Source organism: Macrobrachium nipponense, chromosome 11 (assembly GCF_015104395.2).
Source record: "Macrobrachium nipponense isolate FS-2020 chromosome 11, ASM1510439v2, whole genome shotgun sequence".
Lineage (NCBI taxonomy): Eukaryota > Metazoa > Arthropoda > Malacostraca > Decapoda > Palaemonidae > Macrobrachium > Macrobrachium nipponense.
Window position 1 is genome coordinate 93,975,994 of NC_061087.1, and position 18,596 is coordinate 93,994,589.

At 36.3% G+C, this 18,596-nt stretch overlaps 2 protein-coding genes across 6 annotated transcripts in view; one reads left to right on the plus strand and one right to left on the minus strand.

Moving 5' to 3' along the window:
* Positions 1–12,722, plus strand: part of LOC135207414 (membrane progestin receptor gamma-like) — a 60,509-nt gene extending 47,787 nt beyond the window's left edge. For all 5 annotated transcript variants that reach the window (XM_064239144.1, XM_064239153.1, XM_064239160.1 and 2 more), the window contains one exon: positions 7,318–12,722. In XM_064239144.1, coding sequence (XP_064095214.1) covers positions 7,527–8,669 — 1,143 coding nt within the window. In that variant the 5' untranslated portion in view covers positions 7,318–7,526 and the 3' untranslated portion in view covers positions 8,670–12,722. The remainder of the gene's footprint in view (positions 1–7,317) is intronic.
* Positions 12,723–13,922: 1,200 nt separating this feature from the next.
* The window catches only part of LOC135207447 (uncharacterized), a 217,462-nt gene continuing 212,788 nt past the window's right edge, over positions 13,923–18,596 (minus strand). The window contains exon 8 of the mRNA XM_064239176.1: positions 13,923–16,676. Coding sequence (XP_064095246.1) covers positions 16,251–16,676 — 426 coding nt within the window. The 3' untranslated portion in view covers positions 13,923–16,250. The remainder of the gene's footprint in view (positions 16,677–18,596) is intronic.

Genomic DNA, 18,596 nt, shown 5'->3' on the forward strand with positions numbered 1-18,596 from the left:
ATGCATAATCTGGTAAATGCTAATTACCACACCTAAGCAAAATCATACGTATTCATAGTCAACAAAACGTATGTGGACTGAAAATGCTCTCACATTCTCCATGTCTATGGAAATTGATTGGTATGTTTTTTTTCTTATATATTATTTTACTGACGCACATACGAGAGGCATCTCTGAAGATTAAATCCTGTTTACTTTGTCAGCAACATCGTTATCTCGGCATTTTATCTTTGTTTTTCTATACCCCCAGTGCTGTTCTCTCCATTTATAAAAGGTACTTATCCTAAGGGGTGTGAGTGAAGGGATCCTTCCAGAGAGAGAGAGAGGCAGTTACGTCGTGTCCCCTCTTACCACTCGCGAGAAGCATTGTATTCCTCTTCCTCCTTTTATTATTAATAAATTGAAGTGAGTTCGAGAGTAATGGTTCTGTGGCGCGAGTCAGTCAGTCCCTTTCCTATTGGCTCCGATAGAGATCAGTAGAGGGCGCGCGGTCTCTCTCTCTCTCTCTCTCTCTCTCTCTCTCTCTCTCTCTTCTCTCTCTCAAAATTCCTTATTTTTAGGTGGCCAGGCCTAGAATTCCGTGCCTCCACAATCGATGACAGAGACCGATACTGAAGGGGGGAGGGGACCCCTATGATGGTCCTTCAGACCAGCCCACGTGATTTCGTTCATACAGTGATTTGGGAGTATGTGAGTCTGTGTTTGTGCATTCGGTTTTAAATAATGTTTAGGGACAGTCAGGTGGATTTATCACCATCTGCAATATCCCCACTTATTTGCCACCGTGAGCTTGAATAAAACTGAGTAAGATTTAAAGATGCCTGAGTTAACACAGTAGGTGGAATTTGCAAGCAGTTTTGAAATTTGAAATGCAACTCAATGCAAGGAGCGCCTCAGTGGCGTGGATGGTATGGTCTTTGCGTGCCACCTCGGTGGCCGCGAGTTCGATTCTCGGGCATTCCAGTGAGGGGTGAGAGATGTGTATTTCTGGTGATAGAAGATAGGAAGTCAGGTAAAAGCCGTTGGTCCCGTTGCTGATTAACCACTGGTTCCAGGCAAAGTAAAAACACCATACAAACAAACAAACAAACTCAATGCAAGGAATCTTGAATAACTTGGAAAAGTGGCGAGTGTAAACTTAAAAGATATAGTATAGGTGCTCTTTCACTCACAATAGTGATTCACTCACAATACTGATTAGAGTAGATTAGAGAATATAGAATTTAGCCCCAATAACAAGTGCAGGGGTCTATGAGGCAATTCAGCTCAGACGGAAATTGACAGTAAAAGGGTTTGAAAAGGGCAACGGAAGGAAAACCTCGCAGTTACACTGTGCATTATTTTTTATGTGAAGGTGGAAAGAAAGAGGGAAGAAAGAGAATATGAACAGAGGTACAGTAGAATGAATGAAAGTGGTTGCAGCCAAGGGCCGAAGGACGCTGCAAAGAACCCTAAAGTAATGCCTACAGTGCAACGGACGAGGTGCACCGACGGCAACAATCCCCTACCTACGGGGTCCCCGTAGCGGGGCAGTGCCGTCAGTGGACCTCATGCGGTGCACTGTAGTCATTACTTGAGCTTCTTTGGAGCGTGCCTTCGGCCCCTATCTGCAACCACTTTATCGTTCCTTTTACTGTACCTCCTTTCATATACTCTTTATTCATCTTGCTTTCCGCCCTCTCCGAACACTTGATTCGTAGTGCAAATGTCCCACCTTTCAAACCTTTTACAGCCAATTTCCCTTTCAGCGCTGAATGACCTCATAGTCCCAGTGCTTGGCCTTTGGCCTAAGTTCTTTATTCAGTTCAGTACCTACGGGCTGATGAGTGATTTTGCAAGGTAGTTCCATTATACAATAGACTCCTGCTCTTGAACTTGGGTGGATTTGTTCTTTCACAAGAAGGAACTGCTCTATACCCTGTTGTCAAAGTTTTTGTTCTGAAATGTAAAGTTCAAAATCAATTACCCCCCCCCCCCCCCTGTTGGCCAAGCCCCCCTCCTGTGTCATAAATCCACTGCCATTGTAATGCGTCTGGAAATCTGAGTAGTACTCAACTGGGATCATTTTAGTGTTAGACACGAGATTGCTTTTGGGGCTGAATAGTTGCATTAACCGCTTAATGCCTTTGGGCGGAACGCCCCAAGTGATTCTAGATAGAAATGCCAGAGTATAACTGGCTAATGCAGGGTATTCATTCAAAGTTGCTGTCACGCTTTGGATTAGACATTAATATCGGGAGAAAGAAAATGAGACGGGTCATACGTGAAGATCAAGCTTGACTTGACATGAACATGTTGATAGTCGATCAAAGCATGAAGTTAAAATTCGATCAGGTCATGAACATTTTTAAGGTATAAGAGTTTTAAATCTCTTTCCCTCTCTCTTATCTTGGAGTTTAGTACTGTCTATTAAATATTTGCACGAACAACTTACGGCTGTTCTCTAGAGCAAGGAGATATATCTGATTTCGTAGGCTGGACTGCCTCCTCCCTCCCCTTACATACATTCAGTTCACTGTATCGAGGTCGCTCATCCCATGCTAGCACAATTCTGTGGCTTTCTTATGTCGCTGAACCATACCAAGCATTGCAGTTGCGTTCGCTGCTTGATATCACTTTTCATTTGTCCTTGGGGTGGTTCCATTTTGCCTTATTGGTTTGGGTCTCTCTCTCTCTCTCTCAACACGTGTCTAGCGTGGTAGCATCAGACAGTGGCTGCTGAAATCGTTATCAGCGAGACAGGGCTGGAGGGGAGGGAACGCTTTGCCAAAGATAAGCTCTGCTTAAAGACAACGACTTCCAACAAAGCGTCTGAGATTTAGCCGTTCTAAAATTTCGCATATTTTTGTCAATGTAGTTGCGGTTTGTTATTACTTAGGCAAAGCGCCAGATAGTAACCAAATGTTATTGTGTAGTGGTTGTTTTAATTTATAATGGGTGTAAGATTTCCCTTTTTTAAATAAAAAATTTTCAGTTCTAAGTAAAAATTTTTGGTTAATAAAAATTTCCTATATGTTAATTAAATGTTCTGTCTTGCAAATAAAAGAATCTCTCGTTAATAAAAGGTTTTGTCTTGTAAATAAAAGACTTTCTCTTGTAGATAACACAATTTCTTTGTAAATAAAAGATTTTCCCCCCAGCGCCTCAGTGGCGTGGTCTGTATGGTGTTGGCGTGCCACCTCGGTGGCCGCGAGTTCGATTCTCGGGAATTCCATTGAGGAGTGAGCGATGTGTATTTCTGGTGATAGAAGTTCACTCCCGTTGCTGAATAACCACTGGTTCCATGCAACGTAAAAATACCATGCAGACAAACAAACAAACAATAAAAGCTTTTCTCTTGTAAATAACATATTTTCTCTTAATAAAAACTTTTTGGGAATAAAATGTTCTTTTCTAATATTTACAGCACATTTTCTTTGAATAAGGTTTTCTCTCTTGTAAATAAAAGATTTTCTCTCTTGTAAGTTAAATAATATATTTTCCTTGTAAATCAAAGAATTTTTTTAAAATATGATTTTCTCTTGTAAAAAAAAAATCCTCTCGTAATTAAGACACCAGTCTAGTAGAAAATTTGTGCAAATTCCTGTGATGCAGAAGTACTACATGTTGCTATGAATCTTCATCACCGAAACAATTTTCTTTCATCCTAAGAGTACATTGAATAAATTAAAATTCTCGTGCGAGAGTGAGAGAGAGAGAGAGAGAGAGAGAGAGAGAGAGAGAGAGAGAGAGAGAGAGAGAGAGCGAGGTGAGAGAATGAGAGAGGGAGATAGAGAAATGAAGGGAGGAGAGAGGAGAAGAGGAAGATAGAGAGAGTTCAGGCGTGGAGAAACTGACCAGTACCATTATAGCAGATATTGATAAATGTGATGTTGGGGGCCGAGACGTACTGTGATCAATACCGGGAGAAAGCCGCTCGAAAGAAAGAAAGGGGTTTGATTCCAGAAAGTGAAGAAATAAGGCTTAAGACAATGGTGGTGGTATTCATTTTCGTATTTATTCTGTTAATTATGGTTGTTAGGTGTGCGTGTTTGTTTCTGGTGCCCTCTCATATACGTATATGTTCGTGTTTAGACACTACCCTTTCTTTTCTGGAAACTATGTAAATAAAGGAATAGCTAGTACTATGATAGTGTAGCAGTGTCGTACTAACGATGATATACTGGAAACTTCATATGAATGGCAGCCAGCCGTCCTTAGCTGATTTTTCCGTTAATGGCGAAGTCTGTAGCGCATAAATATTGCATGCCTTTGCTAAGGCATGCAAGCGTAGGTATGATGACAGTTTGTTCTAGACCTTTCAAGGAACCACCCTTCCTCTCTCTTAAGAGTTTCATGACGTTGTTTCTGTTTTTCACTTTTTCTCGTTTTGTACGACTAGTAAATCTTTGGTTTTTCCAAGTTAATGTTTCGTTTTTGTTGTTGTTGTGTTCATTCTCATTTTAAAATCATTTGCAAGGGCTAATTACTCAAGCTTTTAAAAATTGCTTATAGATGGATTGCACCATGGGGTGTGTACTCAACAATGCAGCATCGTCATACTAAACGAAGGTTAGGTTGATATTTAAGTCCTTGTGTTATTCGTACCTGACAGTATGAATTATCACTGGAATAAAAGGACACACTCGTTTGGGATTACGTTTTAGACCAACACTTGTTGGTCATCCTACTTTTAACTCAATCCCTTTGTTATTGGTGCGCGTGTTCGCAAATGCCGTGTGTGTGTGTGTGTGTGTGTAAGTATGGAATTTTACACCTAGATACGAACTTAGCAACGTCCTCGTTCGTTTCGCGGTTTGAACAACAATTTTATGTTGCTGTCAGTCAGTGCTTCAGTGACCCTTGCATGTTTAACTCTCTCATACTCGCAAATGTCACCTGTTGCATTGGTGATTTGCAACCCGATATGTTGGGGTGAGTTGGTATTCATTAATTTGAATGAACACTGGAGTGCGCGGGACTGTGCACGCACAGGTGGTAATTTTGTGATTTATCGAAACGAAGGAAAAGTACAAGTCATGCTATACAGTAATCGTACGCTCTCTCTCTCTTTCTCTCTCTCTCTCTCATACCTACACAGATACATATATGTTTCCGGATACACATATACACACACACATAAATACATAATATGGAAGAAAATAGTTCCTTTAAAATTGTTGATTTACAGTCTTATTTTTTGAAACATTCATGATACTTGCCACTTGGTACTCGACACTAAACCGACCTAAACGGATGAAAAAATAAAACACCTTGTTGGTTGAAGTTATTAATAAAATATGCTGCGACAAAAGCACACCCTAAGAGCGTCGCGTCGTGGGTTTAGAGGGTCTCCGGGAAACGATGGTACGAGGAAAATTGTGTTGAATACGGTCATAAAATTTGTTGCCGATGCTCATCATTAATTCAGGAAATTCATGCCGTTAACAACGACGGTTGCTGCTCCTCATGTCTCAAGCTTGTAGGGACGTACTGAATTGACTTGTCGGTGAAACAAATGAAGGAAATAATGGCTAACGAAATGACCAAACTAGGTCAGTATTTTAATTCCATAACACTCAGAAAATGTTTTTTGACCAAGTGAAAAAAAGTAACTAATTTGTAAAGTATTCCTGGTCAAACCACGCCACAAATAAGTATACAGTATTCAGAAACAGAAAACCACCAATAATCAGTTTCAATGTCCATGGAATTGTTTGGTAATTTTTATGAGTAAAACTCTTTGTTTTTTATTTCAAAACTTAAGTTGTTTTTTCATCGTTGAATCATCTGTTATATTTAAATTCTTGAATATATCAGTTCAGTCGTCTGTTATGTAGCTTATAATTCCAACTCTTGCTCGGGCTCTTGTTTATACTGTTGCTTTATTATGCAAAACTAGAATGCAGTCATGTCAACTTCACTGCAAAGTTGTTTGTAGTTATTTTGATAGAATAAGCTGTCACTAGTACATTCTAATATATCCTATTCATGTTTCTGATCATCAGTTATTCCATATTTTTCCTTTCCCCCACAGCCTTTATTTCTTTATATAATCCTACCCCAGTTTGTATTTGTTTCGCATTTCTTCCACATGCAAAATATGGCGCATTTTAATGGGTAGCAGTAGACTTTTTGGGCGCCCAAAGCCTTGAGCTGTCACGAAAAGCAACTGAAGCGTAGATCCTCCACATTCTATGTGGGCATTCCATTCTGGCCATAATTGGTTCGGCTAGGCATCTACAGCTTGTTAAATCTGCATTAAATGTTTGAGCCTCAGTTGCCATTTTAGATCTCAAGAAAATCTTTGAATGAATTGTCTACTGAAATGCCAAAACATTTGGTAAAGTCTCGAACATGAAATCAATAATTGTACTAAATGAATGAGGATGCATTCTGATGAATTTCCATTCATAGTAAAAGGTCGATATATTGTGAAGATTGGATTATTGTACGAAATGTAAAATTAGAAGACCTGTTCAGAAGAAAGCTGTTATTAGGAGTTTCAAGATAAGATAGCATTTTATGTCCCAGTGGTGATCAGACATGTTTCATGGCTTCCATTTTTCAAAATTATCTGATCTAGTGTTGAGCACAGGAATTTTTTTTTTTCATCAGAAAATAGGTGTTACAAGGCATATGCTATTTGCTGGGAGCATCGTTAGTGTATTTTTTACCCTTCCACTGAACCTGTATTCTGGAAGAGCCGACTGAAACATGGATCCTTTGCTCTCTGATCCCTTTTATTTATTTTGAGCCCTTAATACTTCCCAACTTCACTGTATTGTCGATTTATTATCTTTTTGTACCAGTGTATGTTGTAACTTTCATCAGGTTTTATTCAGACCTTATAATGCTGTGGTTTCAGATGGAGCAAATGCCCTCTCATATGCCTTTGATACATTTTATCATTGTCTTTTTTTTAACATATCTTAGCCACAAAAAATTAACATGTACTTTTATGTAAATTACAGATGATGCAAAAGTCACAAACAATTTCTGATGTCTGCCAGGGTCAGTAGTTCCTATGGATTCCCCCCCCCCCCCCCCCCCACCCCCCCCCCCCCCCCCCACATTTTTTGCTTGACAGTCCCTAACGTGTTTTAGGTAATTTTCTAATGAGATCCTTTGTCTGATGTCATTTTGAGTAAATTTTAATGTAAGGTAGCTAGATCTAAATGTATTCCATTCAGAAGTTAGGAAATAGGCTTTTCAGTATACAAAATATTCATTATTTTTTATATAAAGTTTCATTGCTTTTGATATAGCTGATCATAAAAAAAACAATATTTTTTTTATTATTATGGACTGGTATTGATATTTTTTCTTTCTTTTCAGATGTGAAGAAAACCCAAGACCTATGCTGCCAGTCATTACACAAACTCTGCAAGACCCTTCTACATAAGGATTTTTTTTTTATAGATTTTGGCAATTTATCTAATATCTGCCAGTCATTATCAAGTCATCATTGGATTGTGTGCACAGTACTTTTAATGTATTAAGGAGATATTTATTACTGCTATAATTGCTAAAACAAAAAAATAAAAATGTTCTCTGGATATATAACTGGCCGCCTTAGAGAGGCTAAGAAGCTGACGGAAGGTAGGCTTAAGGAAGCTGGACGTTTGATGGAGATGAGTCACTTGCCAGTGAAGAGAGTGGATGAAGTATCTGAAACATTACGAGAACCTGGTATTATCACTGGGTATAGAAATGAAAATTGTTCTGTGTTGCAAGCCATGGTTTCCCTTTTCAATTACACCAATGAAACTGTTAATTTCTGGACTCACTTTCTGGCATTTTTGTATTTCTTGTGGTTACTTGTATCCCTTGCCACAATTATGCCTCTTTTTGAGGACCAGTATTATTATCCCCTGACGTGTTATTTGTTTGCTTCATGTGCTTATCCACTTATGAGTTGTTTGGCTCATGCCTTTTCTTGTCTGTCTCTGACTGCCTTGCATATCTGCTACTTTATTGATTATGCTGCCATATCAATGTACACATGGTCTGTTGCTGTTATATATTTTTTCTACTCTTTTCCAGTACATTTGATGAACACTTGGTATTCACAGGTCTTCCTTCCAATAGCTGTACTGAACTCTCTTCTTGCAACTTTCTGTGCATCTTCTTCCCGTTTCTTTAAAACACCTGGAATTCAAAAGGTTTTAAGAATTGTTGCATTTGTTGTGCCATTTGTGTGGGATTCAGCACCTCTGATAATCAGATTATACAACTGCGATTATGAAAATGATTCCTGTGCTGAATCGAGTATTTATCACATTCATCAGTTTTTGTGTGTGGGGGTTGCTTTCTTTTTCTATGGATCACACCTTCCAGAACGTCTTGCTCCTGGTTGCTTTGACTATGTTGGACATTCTCATAACTTACTTCATGTCTTCAGTATTCTAGCTACCAATGAACAAATGCGTGCCATTATCATTGACTTGCAACTACAGCAGGACAAACTAGAAAATCTGAACTGGATTCCTACAAGTACATGGTCCACTATAGCTTCACCATTAGTGTTCCTCTTGAACATTCTCCTTGTATTAATTCTTGCTTACTCTTTATTCAATCACAGACACTGTTGTAAACAGCCCAGCATCAACTGTCTCTCCCAGTCAATTATACAAAAATCTACTGTGCAAGTAACGACAGACAGTGTTGAAGTGAAGAAAAGCAAATGACAAGGTCCAAAATATATATCACTTTGTGATTGTCATACCTACTATTACTTCTTGTCTTACATTTACAGTAAGATAGGAACAGCAAGCACAAGTAAAGTCCTTATTATACAGTATTGTATCTAACTTTCTGGTGCTGCCAGATGATTCTACTGTTACAGGTTCCTTTGAGGAATTTCTGCTCCTCTACTTTAATAGCCCATAATCAATATAAATAGTGCCTTACAATTATAACTGATCGTTGGCATGATCATGCTGTTTGATGAATGTGTTTGTAATCGTCGTCATTTTTTCTTCGTTCAGTTTCTGGCACAAGGTCTATTTGGTTCTGGGTAATGCAATACCTGAGCTTATTGTTCTTGCATGTGGTACTTTTCATAATACAGAATTTTCTCCTTTATGCAAGGAAATTCCACAGAAAAAGTACAACACTTGTTTCTGTAGTAGTTAATATATAATTTCATTAATCTCCACTTTCACCATTAACCATTCCTTGTTATTTCAGAGTAAATGGGCATTGGATGGGTCTGTGAGATAAATGCATTAATTTCTCACCTCTGGGATCAATTATCTTAGGATACGAGTTAGTCTAGTCTTTTTAAGTTACATACACACAAAAGTCCTAAGGCTGAGTTCTAGTTTCCTTGGGGTATTTTATATAACTTAAATATGGAATTTTCCAGATCTGCAACTTAAGTGTTGTATACTAATGAACAATGGGGAAGCCATTGTACATCTTTATATATATATATAATATATAGGCAGTTTTTACATTTTCATGCAGTGGAATATTGTTTTTATGAAGATTTTGAAAGAAAAATAAATAGGAGCAATTTTTCACTGTGGAGAGAGATTTATGTCAAGTACCTGTTTCTAAGTGCTGTACGTATATGACAATTACATTTCCTCCCCCACCTTCCTTGACATTTGAGTGTAAGGGAATTTGAAATTTCCATGTATGTGGTGTTAGAAATTAGGGAAAGACTATTTCACAAGGGTGTAAGCAGTTCGGAATTGGTGTGACTTTATACAGTAACAGCTACTTAAGTAGCAGTTACTTTGTTTTCCCTCTCAAAAATACAATGAATGTATAGAAGTGAAAGTCTGTAGCTTGAAGTTCACACAAACTTTTATTGCTTGCCTCTTGGGGATTGTTTTATAAATGTGAGGTAATGTTGAGTTTTCTAATCACCATGCCACTGATATATTTGATTGCTACCTTAAATGTTGAATGTTAATCTGTATTGTAACTGTTAGTAGATAATCAATTCTCTAAAAGATGGTTTTTTTTACAATCCCTACTTTGAGGTTAACCAGTAACCAGTTCAGCAAAATGGGACCTACAAAGGAGACTAATTTTCACATCTTGGCAAGTTTCATCCCTTGCATTTAAAGTGCAATAGTTAAAAAGGATCAGGTTGGGTTGTCATTGATGTTGGTAAATGTTAGATTACGGAATAGAAAATAAAAATGAGTGTTTATTAGCTTCTAAGGCTAAACACAAATGTTTTAATTACCTATTGTGAAATGCAGTTGGCTATGGGTTGGTAGTTGTCATGTTTAGTTTAGGTTGGCAAATTGGTATCTTTAGACTGAATTGACTTGGTCACCCAAATTCAAGGATTAAACAGAATTAAAGCTTTTTCTGTGGGGAATGTAGGTGGTATTGCAATATGCATTTAGGTGAAAAATCAGTGATGGGTTGGTAGTTGATACAAGTTTAGTAATAAATTTTCTGTAAATATTAGTTTGGTATAATGGATATTTTTATATTTTGAGTTGGTATCAGAAAATTCTGGAGGGGATTATTTTTCCAAGGCTGTGCAACATAAAATAGCATAGGATTAATTAAAACTGAAAACTATATATGAAAAGGAATTAGAGGTAGGATTTGCAGAAGCAAATCTTAACAATAAAAAATTGCTTGTAAACTAGAGTTGTGCATAAAAAGGATCTGGTGTATAAATTTGAATTGAAAGAGAAATTAAGGAATTACAAGTTTCTTTTTTGTGCCCTTGAAGAAACAAATACTTTTGATGACCTTTCATGTTAACCTATGTATACTATATCTACTCGCCCAATATGCTGCCGATTGCTTTCATGCTGAGAGCTTAATTTATAAATAGCAGTCCAGCCCTATAATTATTAAATATCAACATTTTACAGCTGATATATTTTGACTTTAAACTACTTCCATGCTTGATAGGAAGTCAAAGATAAGGGCCACATTTTGCAATAAGCTAGCAGTCTTGTGTAAGCCAAAAATGACATTAAAACAACTTTTATAGCTAATTTTGTCTTGTTTGTATGCATTTCTTACTAAATATTTAAATAAATTACTCTGTCCATTGATAACTGAGGAAAGGGAATAGCTTATCTTTCATGATTTTTCAAAACTTGTAATTAGTAAATACTTTTCTACAATGGCAAGACAGTGTTAAAATCTTTTTAATGCATCAATATTTATATCTATTTCAACTTTATATTATAATTTGTTTCAATATCTAAGGAATCTTTATTTTTCCCCCATTTTCTCTTGCGTGACTGTACCTGTGGACAGTTTCTGTATTCACTCTTGTTATACATATTCAAACAAAACTGTCAAGGATTGCAAATGTAATCTTATAATAATTTGGAAATTTCATTTGGAAATGTCAAACCTGACTCATATTTATTGTTGTAGACACAACTGATGATTTGTAGTCAGTTTTTGTGTACAGTAACCATTGGAGTGTTTTTATTGGCAGAGTTCCCATGTAATAAAGTAACATTCTGATCACTGAACTAGGTCTACTTGTGCAGTTACCTGAAAGACAATTCCATGTCTTATCATGTATTGTTAATTACACATAATTTCAGACTGACTTACAGGTCTATCTTAAGTTATAATGCAGACTGAAGATAAAACAAGGGAAAATTAATACAATATATTACTCTGTTCTTAACACATTCCAGTGGTTTTTCCATGAATACCATTTAAAAAATAAGTTTGATATTTTGCTAAGACCATTGTATTTGCACTTTGTGTATGTATTTGCACTTTGTGTACATTTTTTTTCATATCCAAACATTTTTAATTTTGAGCAAGATTTTTTTTGTTACTGACATCAAGAGTGTAATTTAATACTAAACGGCATTCAGCCTTCATTGGAAAATATACTATGGAGAAACCATGTATTTATACTAATGAGATAAGTATGTTTAAACATGGATGCATGATTTTTCTGAAATTTTACATCAGTAGGACACCACCAATCATGTAAAACATGAAAGCAATAGATATGTTTAAGCAGAAATCCACATGCTGCACTCATGATTTTCAACTTGACAACTGTGAACAGTAGTTAACCTCAGCAAACAAACATCTATCCTGAGGTACAATACCAAGTATGACAATATTACTGCTAGTGTTTTAATCAAATGTACTAGGCTCAGTCTGCCACAACAATAGTGAAAATAATTAAGTTCATAAGTCAGTCATCAAACCTATTGAGAGTCAATTCACTAAATATAATTTTATAGAAAAAAAAACCTATTGCCAAGTTTCTTAAGGGGCTATACTACATCATCTTGGTTTTCCCTATCCAGTATCTACAAATTGAGACTTACAGTGACTCACCAGGGTTGTGTAAACAAAAGTTTGCTGTTTATCCCTCAAAGTTTTACACACTGAAATTTACTCACTTTGAGCTTCAGTACTACTAGATATTTCTAGTTACCAAAGCACTTGAAAAATTATATACCCAAAAGAAATTACTATATATGAATCACGTGTATTGTTTCATAGAAATCTCTGATTATTTCTTTTGGTCAGTTACTCCATATCTCTGATGTTTACACTTAAGGAGCATACTGTTAGGTACTGGTATAGGCCCTACCTTGCTGACTATGGTGGCAGGAATCTTGTTATAATTTGTATATTGTATGTTCAGCTGCATGTGAAAATCTTTTTAAATTTTAATACTTTTATATAACTACTGTGACACATAAAGAAGTGGTCAAAGGAATATTCTTTCATAACTTTTTGTAAATTTTTGAATAAAAATAAAACATGAACTGTATTTTTTTTTCTACTGGAGCAAAAGGCAAAAGTAAGAAATTTGTAAAACCAGTTGAGAAAACTTCAGTAATGAGGTTTTGGCTTCAAAGTTTGTAATATCTGATACTTAGTTAATCATTTTAACATCTAATGTAACTGATGGATGGCTACTCTTTTGCTCAGATGGGTAAGAGCTAACTCAGAAAGTTTTTGTTTTACAAAAATTATCTCCACAATGAATCTCATTATGTACCAAACATATTTCACAAGTATCAAAACTTTATTATCAGTTTTTCAAACACAACTCCCATCACTTTTTTCAAACACTTAACCCCCCACCACTTAGGTCTCACTCTAGTCTTATCTTCCAAGATGAGAGAACGGTTTCCACCAGTCTTCTGTCTACCACTCAAACTACAAAAATCACCGACTCATTTTCTCAAGTCCTAACCACTTAGGAAATAATCTTTCGTCTACCCTTACTTCTTGTACACTAATCTCTGCAGTTTCTCTTTCCTACCTATTCTATTAGCTTAAAACTTTGGCAATTTATGAGCAGCAAGAGAAAGTATGGTCTTCACCTAAAATATCTTGCCAAGATTTGGGTGGAGAGGTTTTACTTAATTAAACCCCTAGCAGCATATTAAAAAAAATTCAAGTTTATATAATTTAGCCCCTCAGCGGCGTGGTTGGTATGGTATTAGCGTCCCACCTCGGTGGTCGCGGGTTTGATTCTCGGCCATTCCACTGAGGAGTGAGAGATGTGTATTTCTGGTGATAGAAGTTCACTCTCGACGTGGTTTGTAAGTCATGTAAAGCTGTTAGTTCCGTTGCTGAATAACCACTGGTTCCATGGAACGTAAAAGTACCATACAAACAAACAAAACCAAACAAGTTTATATAGTTAAATTTACTCATATTTTCAAGATGTGAACGTGTGTGTACAGTGTAAGCATAACTCGTGCAATGATATTCACTGTCTGTGAGAGTATTTAATTATGTTAATTTTTAAAATTTGTTCTTTACATTGCAATGGCAGGTAAATGCCTTCATGACCCCAGTGATGGGACACGTGGTCAAAATTTGAACTTTCTGGAATCCAAATTCCAGACAACTCTGGCCACCCTAGAAGACTACTTTATTCCACATCTAATGCATTCTTTTCTACCTTACTTTAAATATAGGGAGAATAATTTACTTTCACTTGTAACAAAAAATGAAAGCATTTAGTTTTATTGAAAGACTTACAATAGATATCACACTGTATATAAAAAAAACTATCAAATGTACCCAAGATAGGTTATATATCTAGATATGTAATGTTTTATATATCTAGATATATAATGTTTAAATCTATTTCATGTTCAAATAGTAAAAGGATTCTTGAAAGTATGAATTTTCTGGAAGTATGAATTTTCTAAAATAACCTTTAAGGGGGCCGGCCGGAACCCCTATATATGGTGGTATAGGGCGAAAAATGCAGTCATGAAAAAATTCATGGAGCTTCATATAGCAATTGAGAATACGTATACGAAATATTTCGTCAAAATTCCTCTTACTTTCGTAGTTACAGGGAAATTAGTTAACAACTCAGTAAGCCTAAAACACTGATCCGTACAAGAAAATGCAATATTTCTTCTATTATCGTAAATTTTTATAATTATTGTCAAAGAAATTGGGAGAAATGGCATCTGTAGACATTCCCCGAGTCGAGAAGGAGACTTCAGGCTCAGCTACCAAGTCCAGTCATGAATTAGTGCGATCACAGACGTCAAGTAGTTTACACGTTCCATTTCACCTCTTGACATTCGCTTGCCTTTACGTATGTTTATGTATGTTTCGGCAAGAATTTCATCATGCCAATGAGGAAAAGACAAGGAAAACATCTCGCTAACATACAGACGAAGAAAAATCGCTCTAGTATTATTACAGAATATCATAATATACTCGTAGTTAGTGAAGAGAGAGGGTAGGGTTGCGTAGTAAGGGTTGCTCAGTAACGCCCCCTCTTGCCTGACAGTACACGTCACACTGTGCCCAAGGCTACGATCTTTGAGCAAAGAGATCTTCATTTATGATAAATAACAAAGTTTTGGTTTTTTAATACCCAAAATGGAATATGAAATTCATAATAATCATGATTTATTAAATTGTCTTTTGTAAAAAAAAAAAAAAAAAAAAAAAAAAGAGTAGACCTTCGAGTTTCACCTCTAACATTCTCTTGCATTTACGTTTGTTTATCTTTGTTTCGGGCAAGAATTTCTTCATGCCAAAGAGGAAAATACAAGGAAAACATCTCGCTAACATACAGAAGAAGAAAATTCGCAGTAATAAGCCGAGTTAGTGAAGGGGAGAGAGAGAATTGCGTAGGAAGGAGTGGCCCATCTTGTCTCAAGCAGTGCCCCAGGCTGCGATATATGAGCAAAGGGATCATCGTTTATGATTAAATTATGATAAATAAAATAGTTTTGGTTTATTAATACACAAAAAAGAAATATACATTCATAATAATCATTATTTATCAACATTGTCTTTATTAGAAATACGAAGGAAACTTTGAACGCCCGTATCTCAAAACTATACTTATTGACCTTCAAAATCTATCTTCTCACTTAGTTTTAAAGCTATAACATTGGAATTTGGTATATAACTCAGAAAGACATTATAGAACAATCAAATAGAGCCCTTTTTTCAAATTTTTGTTTCATCTTTTTTTTTTTTTATAAATTTTTTTCTCCTGATTTATAGGGTTTATTTTTTTACCATATTGAAAAATTCATATCTAGCAAAAAAATGACTTAGAAAAAAAAACTCTCCATTCCATTGGAGGTCTACATCAGGTCTATATATGGTAGTAATCCCAGGTCTTTATATTAAATATCAAGGGAGGAGATAGAATTTGAAAAATGGTTATTTTCGGGATAAATCGCCCTGGCGTCACAAAACCGAAGGTCAGAGGCAAAAATCATATGCGGTTTGGAGATGTCCCAAGTCACCTTATTAAGTGGTATGAATATCAAAGTCCTGTCCTTAAAAAATGGCATTAGCCGGCCGGCCCCCTTAAAGAACCAGATAAATTATCAGTCTCAATAGTGAAATTTGAAATACTTCCACTGGTCACCTACATTACAGTAGAATCTATAGTTACTTCATACAGCTTACATTTTCTCTTAACTTCTGTAAGTAGAGTAGATTTGCAGTAAGAGAGAAGTTTCAAATATCTTGAGCACAACATTTTTGAAGCTGTCAATAAAGATTAAACTAGCTTCAGAACCAAACTTGCAAACTTCTTTTTAAGCACTGTAATTATAACTTAACCATGCAAACCCAATAAAAAAATATGACCATACACAAAAAATAGCCTGCAATACTGCAGCAGGGTAGTTGAAATTCATTTGAGGGACAAAAATAATGTACAAGCTTGTGGCACATTTTATATTTATTTTTATAAAAAGGTGCCAGACTACTGTAGAAAATATTACAGAAGCTAAATGAACTGACATTACTGGTTTTTATATAATACACACAGTACTTGAACCATTTCCTCACAGGGACAACCGCTTCTGTTTTCTAGAGTTATTTCCTTCAACATCAACTTGTGATACCTTCCTCTTTTTCACAATTTTTTTTTCGGACGCTGACATTTGTGTCCTAGCTTTATTCACTTTGGGTGTTTTTGGACTCTTCGTGGGTTTGACAGACTTTGGAGTGTCATCTGCAGGGGTTGCTTCAGTTACCTTTGATTTCCCACTAACTCTAACTGCAGGTGATGAAGGGGTAATTTTCACAAACTTCTTTTTTGCAAATGGGGGAGTTTTCAAAATAATTTCATCATCACTCTGATCTGCTTCAAAAATGATCTTACCTTTACAACCAGCGGAATTACTTCCATCATCATCTGATGGAACAGGTTTTTCTTTTTTCATAGCAGCAGAAACTTCATTTTTAACAATTTTTAAGTTTCCAGTGTCCTGTGAAGTTAAGAAATGATGATACTAAGAAAATATACATAAATAAGAATTTTTTTTTCTTTTTTTCAAGTAATTAGTTTTTTCCAAATGTGCAAACTTGTGGTCTTTACATAGCAGATTTACTTTCAGCACAAGCTGGAGCTGGCCGTTTTACTTAAAACAAGGTGAATATTGGTAATTAGCTATCAATGAAAGGGGAGGCATTCCCTCCATCGATTTGGCAAGCGTTACCTTTTGGTCCAGGAAGCAGAATGAGGGGTGGGTGGCTAGAGGCAGGCCATTTATGTAAAGACCTCAGGTCTGTATGTTAGGAAGAATACAAATTACTTTAAAAAATTGTCATTTGTTCCTACATGTATACAAACTCTAGGCTTTTACATAGGGGAGACTTACACCTTGGTGGGAGGATTCTGAGCAGAGCAAGTCTCTGAACTGACTGGTAGTTTGCCTGACCTAGGGCCTCTTTCCTGGTCATGTAAGATCAAAGAAAGGAGACCCATGCCTCTGATCATGTTCAGCATAAATTTTTAATCAATTTTTATTTTTCATAGTTAACCTGAGGTCTTAACAATAGGAAACAGGAGTCTCCCCGTTTTCGCAGGGGATGCATACCAGATCCGGGGCCCCCCCACCCCGAAGTTCCTATAAAAATGCTTAAAACCTATTTTATTAGTTAACTCACAAAAAAACCCACTAAAAAAGGGAAAGAATCTGAGGGAAATTAAGAACACAATGAAGAAATTACATTTACAGTTTGGTCATGGAAGTGGAGATAAAATATGGAAGCTGACAGAGGAAGCACAATGGAGTAATGGGTTAATCGAAAAAGAAAGAGAGGAAATAAGAAAGTTACTAACGGAACTGATTGAAAATTGTGAGGTTTGTAAAAGATACAAAAGAAACCCCGCCAAACCAGTAGTAGGCTTTTCTTGGAGTAAAACGTTAATGAAGTTGTAGCGATGGATGTGGGAGAGACAGAAGAGAGAAAGTTCTTGGTAATAGTGGATATGGCAACGAGGTATTGTCAGGCCTGTTGGATAAGATAAGAAACCGGAGGTAAAAGAAAAGGCTGAAATTTTTCTAGTTATTCCAGAGTTCAACATTTAACATAAAAATTAAATGTAGAACCCTTGGTGTGGAGTGTAAAGAAATATCTTTATGCTTTTCGTATATTTCTGTTTGTACTGAAAAGTACATTGTCTTTTGTTTACTTTGATGGTGGTTGGAACTATGGGCATTTGTTTAATGGTAATTTGTTTTATGGTTATAGGATAATTTGCGACTTAGTTTACTATTGAGCCTGAATAGTTCTTGAAACTGACTGTTTGACAGTTACATATCCACTCACTCTGCCCTTTAAGTATTTATATTCAGCGGTGCAGAATCCAGGCCAGAGGCAGATGCCAGTAGGACAGTTTTTCCAGCAGAGGAGAGTCAGGATTCCAGTCCAGAGAACCAGCACAGAAAAGCAGTCCGGAGTGGAGTGGCCCCACCAGACCTTTGAGATTTTCTGACATTATTTTTTACCCTGGAGTTTTCAAGTGTCATGGAGCGATAAACTCCACCTAGGCCGAGCGATAGGATTTCATGTTCAGGAGAGGCAACACTAGTAACTGGACTTATCATCTTACCACGAAAGACCAGGATCTAAAGAAACGTAAGTCAGTTGAGAGACCTTATGCAGGCTCAAAAGGATTGATCTGTTTCTTAGATATAATTTACGCTTATTATAGTTTAAATTATGGTCGCCAACACGTCGAAAAATTAAAGTAAAGGATTTTATCATTATAATTACCATTATACTTGTGCCTTTGGTTTATAAACCAGTAGAGTTTCATTTTGACTAAGATTAACTACGAACCATAATTCAAATATATTTTTTTCTTACTTAGTAACGAGTGTTCATTTACGAAATTTACG